A 14,538-nucleotide genomic window follows, 5' to 3' on the forward strand; every position below is an offset into this window, starting at 1 on the left:
TGCCCAAGCAGTTAGTAATTTTTTACAAGGTTTCTAGGGAAAAAGGTGTTCCAGTTCTACAGCAGATCACATCGTAAAGTGAGGGGGATGTCTGCCATGTGTCTGTATCTGACAGCACATTTCACTTTCTAGAAGCAGATTTTGACCATGAGTTATTCTGTTGAGACTGGGAGATATTTAGCCAGGGTGGATTAGTTGGAATCTGTCAATGGTGAGCAAATCATGACCCGGATGGGATCTCAGCTTTGCTCAGCTGTCCTTAGCCCTGGATATGACTTAACCTGTCCCCCAGCTCCCACTTACCAGCACAGACTTATCTCACTGCTTGTGCTGCGAGTGTTTTGACATCAGCCGCTCCAAATTAGAAGCTGATGTTATGGAAAACTTAGTAACATGAACGAAATGCCAACCCATCCTCTCTGCTGCCTGGTACTGCGCTTTGTTCACCCAAGCAATTTCTTACATTTCACAGCCACACAGAGGACGTGGGTGCAGGATTATGCCCTGGCGGGGACGTGGTGCAGCTCTTGCCCCAAACTTGGACACCGCGATATTTAGGGTACTCTCTCTGTAGCAGCTTGGTACTCTCTTTTGCTCACAAAGAAATAGTGTTTATTTATTTATCTGCCTAAGCCCCCCTTTTAAAGCTCATATTGAATTTTAGACCCTCCAAAAAGCAGCATTTTGCTCTTTAGCAGTGCCCACTGGCTGCCACCCCATGGATGAGTGATTTCAGCTGGGGCAGGGGCCGGCAGTTTGCAGCAGGAGCCCAGGCCTGGTGAGAAAGCCCCTCGCCTGCAGCAGGAACAATGAGCCGGGAGGGGAGAGGGGAAGAATGAACTAGGTTAGGGGAAATACAGGCTGAAAGAAAAGGAAAGGACCAGCTGATCTGAAAGCCCCGATAAAAGCCCAAGACAAAGGACGAGGGAGCCTGGGAGAGTATCAAAGGGAAGCGGGAGGAGGAGCAGAAAGACCCGAGAGGGGATGATGTAGAGCGCTGCATCGGGGTGAGGGGTTTCGGGGTTTCCTTCCCAAAGCAGAGGTGCTGAAAGCCGCTCAGCCTCCTCCATTTACACGAACCCAACCCCTTTCTGCCCTCTTGCTGGGAGCCCTGACCACCTGAGGACCAGTTCCAGCAGGGAAACGTTGGGCCCGGTGGCTCATCCTTCCCGAGTACACCGAGTCCTGGAGCTGGTGGGCAGAGAAGTTGGGGACTGGGCACCCTGCAGCGGGAGGGAAGCATTGGTGCTGCTGCTAGCACGGTTATTTTCTTCTAATAAAAAAAGGTGGGCATGACTCACTCCAGTAAGAAACAAAAGCAAAGCTGTAATCTGCTGAAAGGCAGTTGTTTGGATGCTCCGAGTGAGGTGTGTAAAAGGAGGAAGGTCAGCTGCAGGTCACGTCCCATAGGAGCACACCCCCTGTCACCACTGCAGGCCAAGCAGCGAGCCTTCCCCGGGGAGTTTATTTTCTGGGCTGGTAAAATTCAACCCCCCCCCAGCTTCAGCCTGCTGTTTCAGCCACGGGGAGCACGCAGGGGGGAAAAAAAAACCTCTCCTTCCCACCCCTCCCCGTGCGCTTGGGTTTCCTGAGAGGAAATGATGCTCTGGTGTGACCGCGCTGGCCCCCTCCTTCCTCCAGGGAGGGAGGAAGCGCAGGTTGTGTTCGCGCCGTGCCGGGGGCTCCTTCTTGTGTGAGCCGGAGCAAACCTTCCCCCCTCGGGTGCCAGATCCCCCACCTGTACAAAAAAAAGCTCTGGGGGGAGTTGGCCTGCCCGTGGTATGACACAAAGGTGAGGGTTTTGGCACGGTGGTTGCAATGTTTCTCCTGGTGGGGAGCAACCAAAGCCGGCTGGAGGCGATGCCCAGCTGTCCCTGCCGTGGGTGCAGGAAGGTCGGAGCAGGGCCGCTGTGGGGCCAGGTGAAGCCAACCCCCACACCAGGCCGCCCTGCGAACATCTGCGCCTCCCCGCCAGCCCTGCTATTTTCGCTCCGTCTCATACCCGATTGACTCAGAGCAGAGCTGGGGGGGGTCAGGTTTGGAGGAGCGAGCCGGGGGCTGCGCGGGGCTTGAAAGAGGAAGAAGAGGAGGTGCTTCGAAACCGGGTGCTGCCGTTCCCTCCAGCAGCTCGAACGCTTTCCTTGCACGGTCCCTGCTGCCTCTCTGCTTCAGCTGCAGGCGATTTGAGGCAGGGCTGGCACTTCCTGCCCGCCGCTGAGGTGCGCATACTTGCAGGGCACCATCAGAACAAATTGCACCCTGCTCTTAGACAGCTCCGCCGGAACCTTTCCTGGCTGTCACCGGCTTGGCCGGAGCTCAGCCTTTCGCCCAACTTCTTCCAGGGGTCGCCACCTCTCCTTTTGGCCTCTTCTGGCACTTTACACACAAAGGGCAAGTTCCAAATTCCCCAATTCCCATGGATCTCAGTGGGGTGACTCCTGGCCACAGGTGCAGCCTGAGCTCTGTTGTGTTTTGTTTGTGGGCCCCCAACACAACAGGTCCTGCAGCCTCTGCACCTGGAGCCATGAGCCCCCCAAGCACTTCTCTTGCAGGTGGCCCTGCGCTCCTGACCAGCCCTCCCGTGCCGTTCGCTCCCTCTGCAGAATCCCCCCACTGAGCTGTGACCCCCTTTGCTGCCAGACCACAAACCTGCAGGGCTCCAGCACCCCGGGGACAAGCGCTGGGCACCCCCTGCTCCTCACCCAGCTGCCGGCCTGGCGCTGGCAGTGCCCCACAGCCAGGCACACATCGACGGGGAGGGGGAAGGATAAAGGGAACCCAAACCCTTTGGGCAGCCTGCTGTGGGAAACCTGCCCTAGTGCTGCCCATCTTTCTTCTTCTATTTCCTTTTTTCTCTTTTTTTCTTTTTTTTTTTTTTTCTTTTTTTTTTGTTAATTTATTTTCTTTCTTTTTTCTTTTTTTTTTTCTTTTCTTTTTTTTTCCTTTCTTTCATTTTGCTATTTTTTATTTTTTCCCTTTTTTTTTCTTTTTTTCTTTTTTCCCCCTTTATTCCTTTTCTCCTTTTTTAAATTTTTTATTTTTTTTCCTTTTTCTCCCTTTCCCCCTTTTTTCTTTTTCCCTTTTTTGTTTTTATTTTTTCCCTTTTTTTCCTTTTTCCCCTTCTTCCTTTTTTCCCTTTTTCATTTTTCTTTTTTCTTTTTCCCCCTTTTTCTTTTTTCCCTTTTTTATTTTTGCTTTTTTTTCTTTTTTTTTTCCTTTTTTCTTCCACCCCCTTTTCCCCCTTTTTCCTTTTTTTTCTTTTTTTTTTTCCTTTTTTTTCTTCCTTCCTCCCTCCTCTTTCTCCTCCTTCTCCTTCTCCTTCTCCTTCTCCTTCTCCTTCTCCTTCTCCTCCTCCTCCTCCTCCTCCTCCTCCTCCTCCCTCCTCCTCCTCCTCCCCCTCGCCCCCCGGCCCTCAGCACGGGGGCGAGGAGGCCGGACCCGATGACTGGAGGATTTTTGCGGCGTTTTTCAGCTTCCTTTCCCCCCCCCAGCCTGACTAACACCGCCCGCAGCCCCCACCCTCCACCGGGTGGCGGGGAGGGGAAACCCCGCCGGGGGGGCGTGGCCAAGGGGGGGGCGGGCTATGCCCATATAAGGCAAAGCGCCCCGCGTCACTCCCCTTATATGGGCAGTGCCGTCAGGGCCCGGCCTCCCATTCATATAAATCCCCGGCGGCGGCGGCCGGGATTCCCTGCGCGGGCTCTGCGCGGCGCCTCCATCCGCTGGCTGTCCGCCCGTCTGTCCGCCCCTCCGTCCGTCCGTCCCGTCCATGCGGAGCGGCCCCGCGGCTCCCGGCCGCGATGAAAGTCACCTCCCTCGACTGCCGGCAGCTGCGGAAGCTCCTGCGGAAGGAGCCCTCCCGCTGCCTGGTGCTGGACTGCCGCCCCTACCTCTCCTTCTCGGCCTCCTGCCTCCGCGGCTCGCTCAACGTCAACCTCAACTCGGTGGTGATGCGCAGGGCCCGAGGCGGGGCCGTGCCCCTCCACTTCGTGGTGCCCGACGAGGCGGCCCGAGCCCGGCTGCTGCGGGGAGGGGGAGACGGGGCAGGGCCGGGGGGGACCCGCCTGGCCGCCGTGGTGGTGCTGGACCAAGGCACGGGGCACTGGCAGAAGCTGAAGAAGGACAGCACGGCGCAGATCGTCCTCAACGCCTTGCTCTCCAGCCTCCCCGAGGCCGGGGCCAGGGTCTGCTTCTTGAAAGGTGAGGATCGGGAGGGTTAGGGTGTGTGTGGGGGGATTAAGGGTCCGACCCCGGAGCCCTCCGGGGTAGCGGCGACCCCCGGGGGCTCCTTTCCCCTCTCCTCGCCCGCTGCCCGGGTGGTTCAAGTGCTTACTGGGGGAGGGCAGGGGGGGTAACGCCGGGATTTCAGCGCTTTTCCACCCACTGGAGATAAATCCCGGATAGGCTCTGCCGGCTGAGCCGCGCTGCCTTTCCGCTCCCACCCCCCCCTCGGCTTTAAGACTGAAAAGAAAAAGGGAAGGAGGACGAAAAGGTGGGGGGGGGGACGACAACGAGAGGGCGAGGGGCTGCGTGAGAAACGGCATCACCCAGGGCCGCTGCCCTCATCGAAACCTCGGGGCTTTTTGGGGCCGGCCGTACCGCCTCTCCCACGTGCGTGATAGCCCTTTTATTGCGGTTTTTGTTTTCCCTTCGTGTAAATCGGGGCTAATAAAACAATGATAATAAAGCGGAGTGGCCTGCCCTTTCTCCTGGCCATCCCCTCCCCTCCATGTGGCTCGGCAGCGCCTTTGTCCTTTTGCCCTCCCCGCTTCCAAGCCCTCACCCCCCTCCCGTCCCTTCTGGTGGCGGTGCCGGCCGGGGAGAGCTGGGGGGGGACATCCCTGGGAGCCCCCAGCAGCGGTAGGGGGCATGGCTGGAGGAGAAAATCGGGCTGTTTGGGGTTTCTTAAACTCTACCCGAGTGTCCTCACCGGCCAGGATTAACAGGCTTTTATTAAGCCTTTTGTCAAAGAAGGTTTTTTGTGTCCCCCCAGTTTGTGCCTCCTGTAACGAGCAGTGCCCAGAGGACATCCCCACTAGGGTAGAGGCACCTCCAGTGGGGATATTGCCCGGTACCGAGGTGGGGGAAGGCTCTCAGGGCACTTTGCCATGACCCTGGCTATAACTGAGCACTGCCAGCCTGCTGCAGTCGCCCCAAAAGCACCAATCCTGCTGCCCCGGGGCAGGGATGCCTGCACCGTGTGGGGCCAGGCAACTCCTTAGGGACCCTATTAAAGTAAGGATGAAGAAACATCGCCAGGGTCACGCTAGGAAGTCTGTGGCAAACCAGGGACTGAATTAATCTCTGCTGACTCTCAGCCTGTTCGTGTAGCCACAAGATCATCCTCCCCTCCTCATGCACTAGCCCCACGCTTTGAAGTGGTGGCTGTGGCTGTGGGCAGTTTATCTGGGGCGGAGTTCTGTGTGGGCTCCGCTTTGCATCTTTTGTGTGTTGCAAAAGCCTCTTTTTTGAAAGTCTGTCGACTTGAGGCTGAAAGCGTTTCCCCTTACCTAGCGGAGGAGGAGGAGGTTTCCCCCTTTTCACCCTGCTGTGAAGTCCTCCGGGTAGCAGGCTCAGGCCCGTGGAGCCCACGGCTCCGTTTCAGATCCGGTGTGACTCAGTGGGCAACTCTGCTGATTCACCGGGGCCACGGACCCCCAGGAAGCTGCTGTGGTGTGGGGAAGGTTTCTGTGACACTGGGGAAATAAGTCACCCTGCAGCACCCGGCGGGGACCGTCGGGCTCCGAAGCACTGGCTTTGCTGCCTCGTGTGTGTCTGTGTCTTAGCTCCGCTAATAATGGGCTGTAAAACCACTGGGGGAAAGCTCCTCGAGGTTCCCCGTTACATTCCTGTTCTCCCCTGTGGGGAAGCCAGGAGGAGGTGTTGGCTGAGGTGGTCTCACCTCAGAAGCAGTGGTGGGATGAGCGAGGCCCCACCAAGTGTCCTGGGGTCCAGCCCCAGGCAGGGCAGCAAGCACAGGGCAATCAGGTGTTGAGCTGGGTGCTGGCCCCTTCATTTCCTCGCTTTCTGGCTTGTAGGGGCTGTGTGTGTCATCTCTCATCTGCGGAGGTGCAGTTTTGTTCTGGGTGAGCTCAGCCCCGGCAGGGCGAGAGTGATTGTGTGCGGTGGGTGAGGAGCCTGCAGAGAGATAAAATAATGTATGGTCCCCCGGTGCTGACAAGGATTCTGTTATTTATTGATTAAAAATGAAGCGCGGCACAGCTCTCTGCGATGAGCAATCTAGTATTTGCAGAAATGACCTCAGGGAAGCTAGGTTGAGTGGGGAGGGGGAAGCGAGGAGATTGCTGGAGGAGGGGATGAGAAGATGACTCACTGTAAGAACGGCCTGCAAATATCCTGATCCCCAAGGCTTGTAATTAACCGTTCACCGACTGCAAGCATGAGCTGCCCCAGAGACATGAGATGTGTGGCTGTTTGAACACACACGCTGATTTGGCTCAGGCAGGCTTGTGTTCATTCAGGACTAAAAACAACAACACGGGGAGTAAAGGAGGATCAGGGCTATTTCCACGAACCGTACATATTTCTGCGATGCGATGGCAGTGGCTGGGGGAAGATAAGGTCAGCTCTGGAAAACAAGAGGATTTGAAAGGGCACCCTGAGAAAGGTGGCTTGAGACAGGCTGGGGAACTGCTCGCGTTTGGCTTTTCCACCACCAGTTGTTAGGGATAGCATTTTATCAGCCCCCCTTTCCCCCTCCACGGTCGCATTGCTGCTTGATGTGCTGGCTGCATTTGGCTGGGGCTGGGGGAGTGGGAGGAAAGGTGCAGGTGTTGTGGGGCGCCAAGTCGCCCTCCTGGCCCCCGTCACGGAAAGCAGGCTTTCATTACACCCAGTGGGCTCTGCATCGTGCCGTGCTCTTGCAACACAAGGACCCCACGGCATGACTGAGTGGGCGACCGCCGCACGTCATGAGTTTCAGCACACATCTGCTCAGGATTGCAAACGGCTGAGACACCGGCGGCGCGGGGCTGGGATGTCAGGGGGAGCTGTGCTGGGACCACCCTGTTGGGAAACCGCTCCCTGCATCAGGGCACCCATGCTGACACCGCCTGTCGGGGTGAAACAGTCGCAGGTTAACGAAGCAGATCGCAGGGTTTGCTCGCAGAGCTTCATTTACTCGAGGGCTGTGCTCTAAAGGATTACTGAATTTACCTGGTCAGGAGCTTTGCTGTTCATTTTTGTCCTGAAAAAAAAATCACAGGTGGCAGACACAGCACAAGTGACACTTGCAGGCTGTTTCTGCTCCCTGGCTTACTCACGTTTTGGAGGCTGTGTGCTGCTGTGCAGCCCGTTCCTAGCCTGGAAGCAGGCGATGATTTAGCTGACGACAAACTTTGAGTAACAATGTAATAATAGGATTAATTCCTTTTCATTAGCAGTGCACTGAATGTAACGAGCGCAGTATTTAACCATGCGGAATAGCTCATGTGGGGCTATTCACTTGTCAGATGCTGTCACAGGATTTCATTAAGCTTTGCAGCAGTTACTTAACAGATTGCTTTCAGTGGGACTGTCTTCATTAACTCGCTGTCTCGTGCGTGGCGGTGATTAATGGCAAGCCTGCGAGCATCGTGTGCCTGCGTCCGGTCAAAAATGCAAATAAAACATTTGTGCTGCCCCAACACGGGCAGCAGGAACAGCTCTGGAGAGTTCAGCAGTGCTCGTGTGGCCGTGGGGGGGAGGGAGCTCGGGCCCTGCTGTGCTGGGGTTAATGTTTTCTAGGCTCAATAGATTTACACTCACCAACAGTTTTAATCTCCGTCCATCGGCTTTCAGCAGGTTAATCATTGTCAGTGGTATCGGAGGTTTTCCTTGGGTGCCCGAAGTCTCTCAAACAGCCCCGCTTCCCCGGGGATAGGCTTCTCCTAATCAACCCTGGGCAATGGCAGTGTGGCTCTGTCCCACCTCATTACCAGTGCCCAAGCTTCATTTCTCCTCCGCTTTAATTAAACCACGTTTTTTTTGGAAGCGCTAACATCCGCAATTCTCTCTTTTCCCTTCCCTAGGGGGGTATGAAACCTTTAACTCGCAATATCCTGAGTGCTGCGTGGATGGAAAGCTCATTGCCCCCGAGAGGAACGACGTGGAGAAAAACCTCGGCGGCCACTGTGAGAAGCAGGGTGCCCACCAGCAGCCTGCCTACGACCAGGTGTGTGCCACCACGGGGTCACCTCCCCTTTGGGTTGTGTTTTGCCACCAGGCTGTTCCCTGTCCCCTCGGGCTTCACAAGTCTTACATGCCCCAAAGGCAGATGTGGATGAGCCTCTGTGGCGCGTGGGATTTGTTAAAATTTGTGTTCTTCTATGAAGTTGCCACGATTTGATCGGAAATGCAGTTGTAATGGCTCTAGGGGCTGGCTAGGGAGGTGGCAGCTAAAGGTGACATCCCACGTGTCTCACCAGGCTGTCACCAGGTTGTCACCATCCACATCAATATCCACATCAATGCGTGCTGCTGGGCAGCACCGCCTCCACCTGGCTTCACATTTAGTTATCAGCAGGAAGTAAAAAAAATAAATAAATAAATAAAAATAAGGAAGGCAAAGCAGCACCAGAGGCCCCGGCAGCAGGTGGTGAGGAGCAGGGCCCCGTTGGGGTTTTGCTGGGGGGAAGTCCCCGTGCCCCCGCACCCGCCCCCAGGGTTGGGGAAGACGTGTGCTCCGAGGTGGCACCCTGCGGTCGGGCTGCTTCCGCACAGCCACCCCTCCCCGTGCCTTTTTTGGGGGGCCCCGGCCTCCCTAATACCACGCAGGTGGCTCCCAGCTGTCCCCAGTGTGTGACACAAGCTGGGCTGGGTGGCTCGGGGGGGGGGTGATTTCAGGGGAAGGTGATTTCTCGCCCCCAGGAGCTGGCGGCAGCATCATGGAAAGTTACCTGCAGCCACGGCCCCGCTGCCACGGCTGTGTCAGGCGGCAGCTTTCTGCCCGCGGTGTCGTCACCCGGCCTCCTCTCCTTCTGGGGAAGGAGGAACCGAGATAACATCTCGGGTGGGTGGCCCTGTGTGGCTCCGCTGACGCAGGGGAGGGGGTGTCCCCAGCCCGAGCCCCGCGGTGGTGCCACTGGGGTTGTGCTCTGCTACGGGGCTCACACTGGGGGTGTGGGGAGAGTGTCTGAGCCCTTCACTGAGCTCTGGCAGCCTCCTCCATCTACCTCCCCGCCTCACACGTGTTTGGCAAGGCCTCTGCGGGGACAGCCCCGCATATGAAAGCACTTCGGGCCCCTCCTGAGGGGCAGCGCTTTGCCGAAAGCCGGAAACCTTCTGCGTGAGTGGGCTGGCTCCGGCTTCGTGCCTCGCAGATGCGGACCAGAAAACGAAAACCTCCTTCCTGCGTGGGCTGTGCCAGGGCAATGATTCACTGGGCAGCCTCAGCGGGGTCTAAAACCATCGGGGGGAGGGAGCGGGCACCCTCGCAGGCTCCCTTGTTTTTCTTTGGCCTCAAAACACCTGCGGGAGGGTGGTGTCACTCATGTGTCTCTGCTCCTTCTCTTCCAGGGTGGCCCGGTGGAAATCCTGCCTTTTCTCTACCTTGGTAGTGCCTATCACGCCTCCAAGTGCGAGTTTCTCGCCAACCTGCACATCACGGCCCTGCTCAACGTCTCCAGGAAAAGTTCCGAGTCCTTCAAGGACCAGTACTGCTACAAGTGGATCCCGGTGGAGGACAGCCACACGGCCGACATCAGCTCACACTTCCAGGAAGCCATCGACTTCATTGGTAAGTGCTCAGCTTCTCGTGCTGCGTTTCAAGCCCTTACTGACAAATAAGCAGGCTGCAAAGCAAAGGCCAAAGCGGCAGGGAGAGCACACTTTTCCTGCTCTTTTAAATATGCATTTCTAACAATTTTCAGCATCTTCCTATGTATTAATTTATTTTACAATGCACATCGGGAAGGACATTTTGTGTAAATTCCCACTGTGAAGGTTTAAGCTCCCTCCCCAGCATCTGTCCTGGCAGAGGGGTTTCAGCAAGGAAGGGACGCTCAGAGCAAGGTTTTTGGGAGGCTGAGGAAGGCAAATGTCCCCTTCCCACTGCCACCAGGCGAGTGAGCTGCTTAGCTTCGTTTTCTTTTCAAAGCAAGCTTAGGTGTAGCTTCAGCATTACAGGGGAGCAAATTAGGATAGCCGAATAGCACTGAAGTCTATTGATTTTTGTGTAGGTGAAAAAAGAAAAATACACGTATTTCAGGCCCTGTAAAACCAGGCGGGTGCATGGTTAGCTTATTACCTTGCTGCGCTGGGACACCCCCCAGAGTCAGGATCTTAGAAATCTGGCATCCCCCCCTATCACGGAGCTGTTCCTATTTTTCCTTTTAATCATATCGCTCTCTCACCGTTTAAATACCCCAGTGGGGAACAAAAAATAAGGTTTTTGGAAAACTCAAGGGCCATCCCTTCCCAAATCTGCATTGAACTGGGGTAGGTCAGTGGCACAGCAAGGGGAAGGCTGGTCCGTCGAGCACAGCGCGATTTGTGGGGTGGAGCAGCCTGAGCCTGGGTGGGGATGGTGCTGGAAACAGGGCTGTTGTTCTCCAGGAGTGTGTCAGAGAAACAGAATAAAACCCCAGTTACAGACTTAAGACTCATCACCCATCTGAATTTGAGCCCTTTGACACTGCAGGCAGGAGGAGGGGAAAAAAAAACACACAATGTCAGGGTGCCCTCCAAGACCTTTCTCTTCCTGGTAAAGGACTTCTCACAATTTTCAGGGAAACGTTAATTCACTTTTCCGTCCCATCCCCATCACTTTCTGATAGTAGTTGAGTCACTTGGAAGTTTCCCAAAGTTTTTTTGAGGGTGGTTTCAGTTTTCACTTTTATAAAACCGTGTGGTGGAGTTGCTGGGAATGACTCAAATCTGTGTCTTCCTTATTTTGTACACCACTTAAGTATAAGTGGCCACGGTGGCACTGGTCCCCTAGTCCAAGACAGGGAAATGATAACTTGCTTGGCTGTTTCAGTGCCACGCAGTGAGCACCACACTCGGTGCATTTCTCCATAAATTGGAGCTTGAACATCTTGCTCAAGGCAAGGGACCAGAGGATGTCTATTTTTGAACTGTGTTTTAGTGTGGAAAGGGCTTATTTTAAGCACATTCCCTTTAATCTAATAACAATCATTGTGTTGTGTGAGTAACCACAGTGGCTCCCTGTTGTGTAAAATGGGTGCTTTGCATAAGCCTTTTATATCCTGACTTAATTACAGCCTGGTTAAGGGATGCTTGGGCTTAGCAGCTGCCTACCAGCCCTTTTGTGCTTTGTGGCGAGGGCCCCAGGGAGCGGGCGCAGCCTCCCCACCCAAGGGTACCTCCAAGGGTAGCTCTGGGCACAGCCACTTGCTGCTAACCAGCCAAGCAGGGGGTCAGCTTTTAGGGCTTTAAGGAAAAGCCCTGTTTTCCTAGCAAAGCTGAGGAGAGGAAGCCAGCTCCTTTCTTGCCTTTGAAATACCTGGTGGTGGGAGGGCCCAGCCAGGCTGGCCTAGGGTCAGTGCTTTGAGCCATGGGCAGAAAACGCAGGAACAGCACACGCAAGCACAGCCCAGATACCCGCACCATCCCTCAGCTCTCTGAAAAGTGAGTTAAACCAAAGCAGAAATAGGCACGTGGGAAGGACTTTGTTAAAAATGGAGACAGAAACAAACTGGGATGCACAGCTCAGAAGCAGCAGCAGCTCAGCTCCATTTTAGGATGGGTTTTGTCCCCCTCCTTTCTGTCTCCAAGTCACCCTTAGTGCCCAACAGAGCAGGGGCTGCCGTGCTGATGGTGTGGCTCCGTGTCATGCTTTGCCATCAGCTTCAAGCGTGCACCACAGCATGTTTTCCAACCCCAACGTCAGCTGATGTCTGCAATGACTTTCTTTTTCCCCAGATTATGTCAGACGAACGGGGGGCAAGATCCTGGTGCACTGTGAAGCGGGGATTTCACGCTCTCCTACCATCTGCATGGCCTATCTGATGAAAACCAAGAAGCTCCGCCTGGAGGAGGCCTTCGATTACATCAAGCAGCGCCGGAGCCTGATCTCGCCAAACTTCGGTTTCATGGGACAGTTACTACAATATGAGTCAGAGATCTTGTCTTCCACCCCCAGCCCACCTGTCGCCTCGTGCAAACGAGAAGCCGCGTCTTTTTTTGCGGAAGAACTGACGTTAGGCAAAAATTTTGAAGGCTCGTGTTTCGCCTTTCCTACCTCAGTGTTGAGTTCTGTGCCCATCCACTCTCCCGTCCACCAGCTGAAACTCAGCCCGATGACAGCGTCTTCATCCTGCTGAGAGTCCCCCTCCCCCCCAGCCCTGGGGAGCTGGTGCAGTCCTCTGATCCTAACTGTGACCCCGACGAGAACATTTCATGAACGTGCAATAGAGAAACCTCACCGACTTAGTCCGAGACAGAGCGGTCATCGTGGGTGATGCTTCCCATACGTGTGTGCTGACTGAGACTCAAATGCTCTACGTGTGGCAGGTTTTCTGAACTTTTAATGTCTTTTTTTTTTAAAAAAAAATATATATGGAAAAAGAAAAAAAGTGCTTTTCTAGGTTTTTATCCAGAGTGCAGCCACTACTGTATTTCCAGGTTCTTGGGAAGCAATGAGAAGTCCATTTTGTATGTTCACAGCTCCCACCTCCTTCCCTTTTTGTTTTCGAGAAGAACCTTAAATTTTCAAGCAATAAACAGCAGCTGTGGGGCAGAGAGCAAACCGAAAAGCCCCACCTCAGCATCCGCAGGGGTGGTGAGAGTGCAGAGCGTGCTGCTGCTTCCCCAGCTCCCCTCTCCCTCTGTGTCGTGTTTCAGGGAGCAATTTGCTGGGTGGGCAGGGGCTCCCTGCCTGGCCCCTCTTGCACAACCAGGTGAAAATCCCCTCTCCTGTCCCAGCCTCTGCAGTGCCAGGTACTGACCGCAGCGTAACTGGAGACCAAACTGGACCATGGATCCGTTCAGGTGTGGCATTTCCCGTACTTCTGCGTTTGCCTTTTGTACTGGACGTGCTTTAAACCGAAGCAAGGAACTTAAGCTATCAGGTTGCCCTGCTGAGCTATTGTATTCCCACCCGTTATTTAAGAGCAGCCCTAGAATACTTGAATGTCTCCACAACCCTCATCCAAGTTACTTCCCATCAGACGACACTGTAACTACTGGATTTTTACACCAAAAAAAGGAAAAGCTTGGCTGTTTTGGTCCCTCCCAACTGTTTCTGACGTGTGTTGTGCGTGGCAAAGTGGTCTTGTTCAGTGTTATGTGGCTTGCTTAGTGTGTGTGGTCACCTCCAGCCAGCCTTCCTCTGTGAAAACTGGTTTCTCTCGCATTGAGTTTGTCTGCAGGAAGCTCGGAAGGAGCTGCTCTGTCTGTTGACCTTTTTATTTTTTTTATATATATGTAATACGTATGGGAAATGGCAATAATTTCCAGAAGATCTCGTGAATGTGAAAGAAAGCCTGCAACTTTTTATGGAGTGTAAAAAATAATAAAAAAACAAAAAGTGAGGAAAAGCAAGATGTCTGTCATCCTTGGAGAGAGCTGGAGCTGCAGGAGTGTTTAAGGAGGCCAGCTGAGAACGGAGCTTGCCCCAAGGTGGCGTGGGGAGGGCAGGCAGTGCTGGGCCCAGCGCTGAAGCACCCCAAGGTGCAAGCCTGAAGGGGGGAGAAGGTGAGGGGGAGGACTCTTTTTTTTTGCACAAAGTGACGTGACTCATGGTGGCGTCACTTCCCAGTGGCTGGGCAGGCGCTTCTGTTTTGATTCATGCATCTTTTATACATGCCGTGCTGTCTCGCTGCAGCCGAAAGCCTGCAGTCAGCGTGCCCCCGCTTCCTGCCCTGCACGGGTGGTGGGGACACTGTGCCCAGGGTAGGTGACAAAAGGGCATGGGGGCCACCAGCCACCCCCTGCTGTCACACTAGGCATAGGGCATGCAGGGCTCATCCCATGCTGTGCCTTTTATTAATAAAAAGAAGTGTTTGAACGCCAACATCTCCAAGCCATTTCACACCTTGCCTCAGCTGGAAGCTCTTAGCTCTGTCTGGCTCGTCGCTGTGGCATGTCTAAGAGCTGTGTTTTCAAGTTCTTGGGTTGAGAATGCCAGAGCTTTGGGTGGGTTATAAATCACCTGTGGGGTTAATCCATTTGTGACATCCTCCCCAGGAAGCAAATCTCACAGGTGAGAAGCTGTCACCAGAGAGGAGCCTTGAGTTTTCCTTGGGAAACCTGAGCACAGGAGTCAGCTGCTGGGGAGAGGGGTGAGGTAATAATGTAAGAGCAGATCAATTAATTCTCTAGGAGAGCTGATTGCCCCCCTCAGGGAGCTCAGGAAGTGCTCTCAGAAAACACCAGGGCCGGTTGTGGTGTAAAGGCACCAGCTATGGAGCAGAAAGGCCACAAGGCCTAGTGAAGGGTGCCATATCCTGAGCATGGAGGAGACCTGCAACCCTGACAGAAAGAGAGCAACCAACTCACATGAAACCAGCATAAGATGCCTTCTGTGATGGGAACAGAGATGATGCTGTTCTGCCCAGGCAGGGCTGAGGGGGTTAA

General features: G+C 54.5%; 1 protein-coding gene across 1 annotated transcript; it reads left to right on the forward strand.

Moving 5' to 3' along the window:
• Positions 1-3,656: 3,656 nt before the first annotated feature.
• On the forward strand, positions 3,657-13,499 carry DUSP5 (dual specificity phosphatase 5). Its single transcript, XM_068688503.1, has 4 exons — positions 3,657-4,200; positions 8,031-8,173; positions 9,517-9,736; positions 11,884-13,499. Exons 1-4 carry the CDS (start codon positions 3,801-3,803, stop codon positions 12,282-12,284), a joined length of 1,164 nt encoding a protein of 387 aa, XP_068544604.1. The 5' UTR covers positions 3,657-3,800; the 3' UTR covers positions 12,285-13,499.
• Positions 13,500-14,538: the final 1,039 nt, after the last annotated feature.

This window comes from Anas acuta, chromosome 7 (assembly GCF_963932015.1).
Source record: "Anas acuta chromosome 7, bAnaAcu1.1, whole genome shotgun sequence".
NCBI lineage: Eukaryota > Metazoa > Chordata > Aves > Anseriformes > Anatidae > Anas > Anas acuta.

Bases quoted from the DNA above. Each gene is read 5' to 3' on its own strand.
- DUSP5 (XM_068688503.1), top strand. From the start codon at position 3,801: ATGAAAGTCACCTCCCTCGACTGCCGGCAGCTGCGGAAGCTCCTGCGG. The intron at 8,174-9,516 runs GTGTGTGCCACC...CTTCTCTTCCAG, and splicing joins AGCAGCCTGCCTACGACCAG to GGTGGCCCGGTGGAAATCCT. The intron at 9,737-11,883 runs GTAAGTGCTCAG...CTTTTTCCCCAG, and splicing joins GGAAGCCATCGACTTCATTG to ATTATGTCAGACGAACGGGG.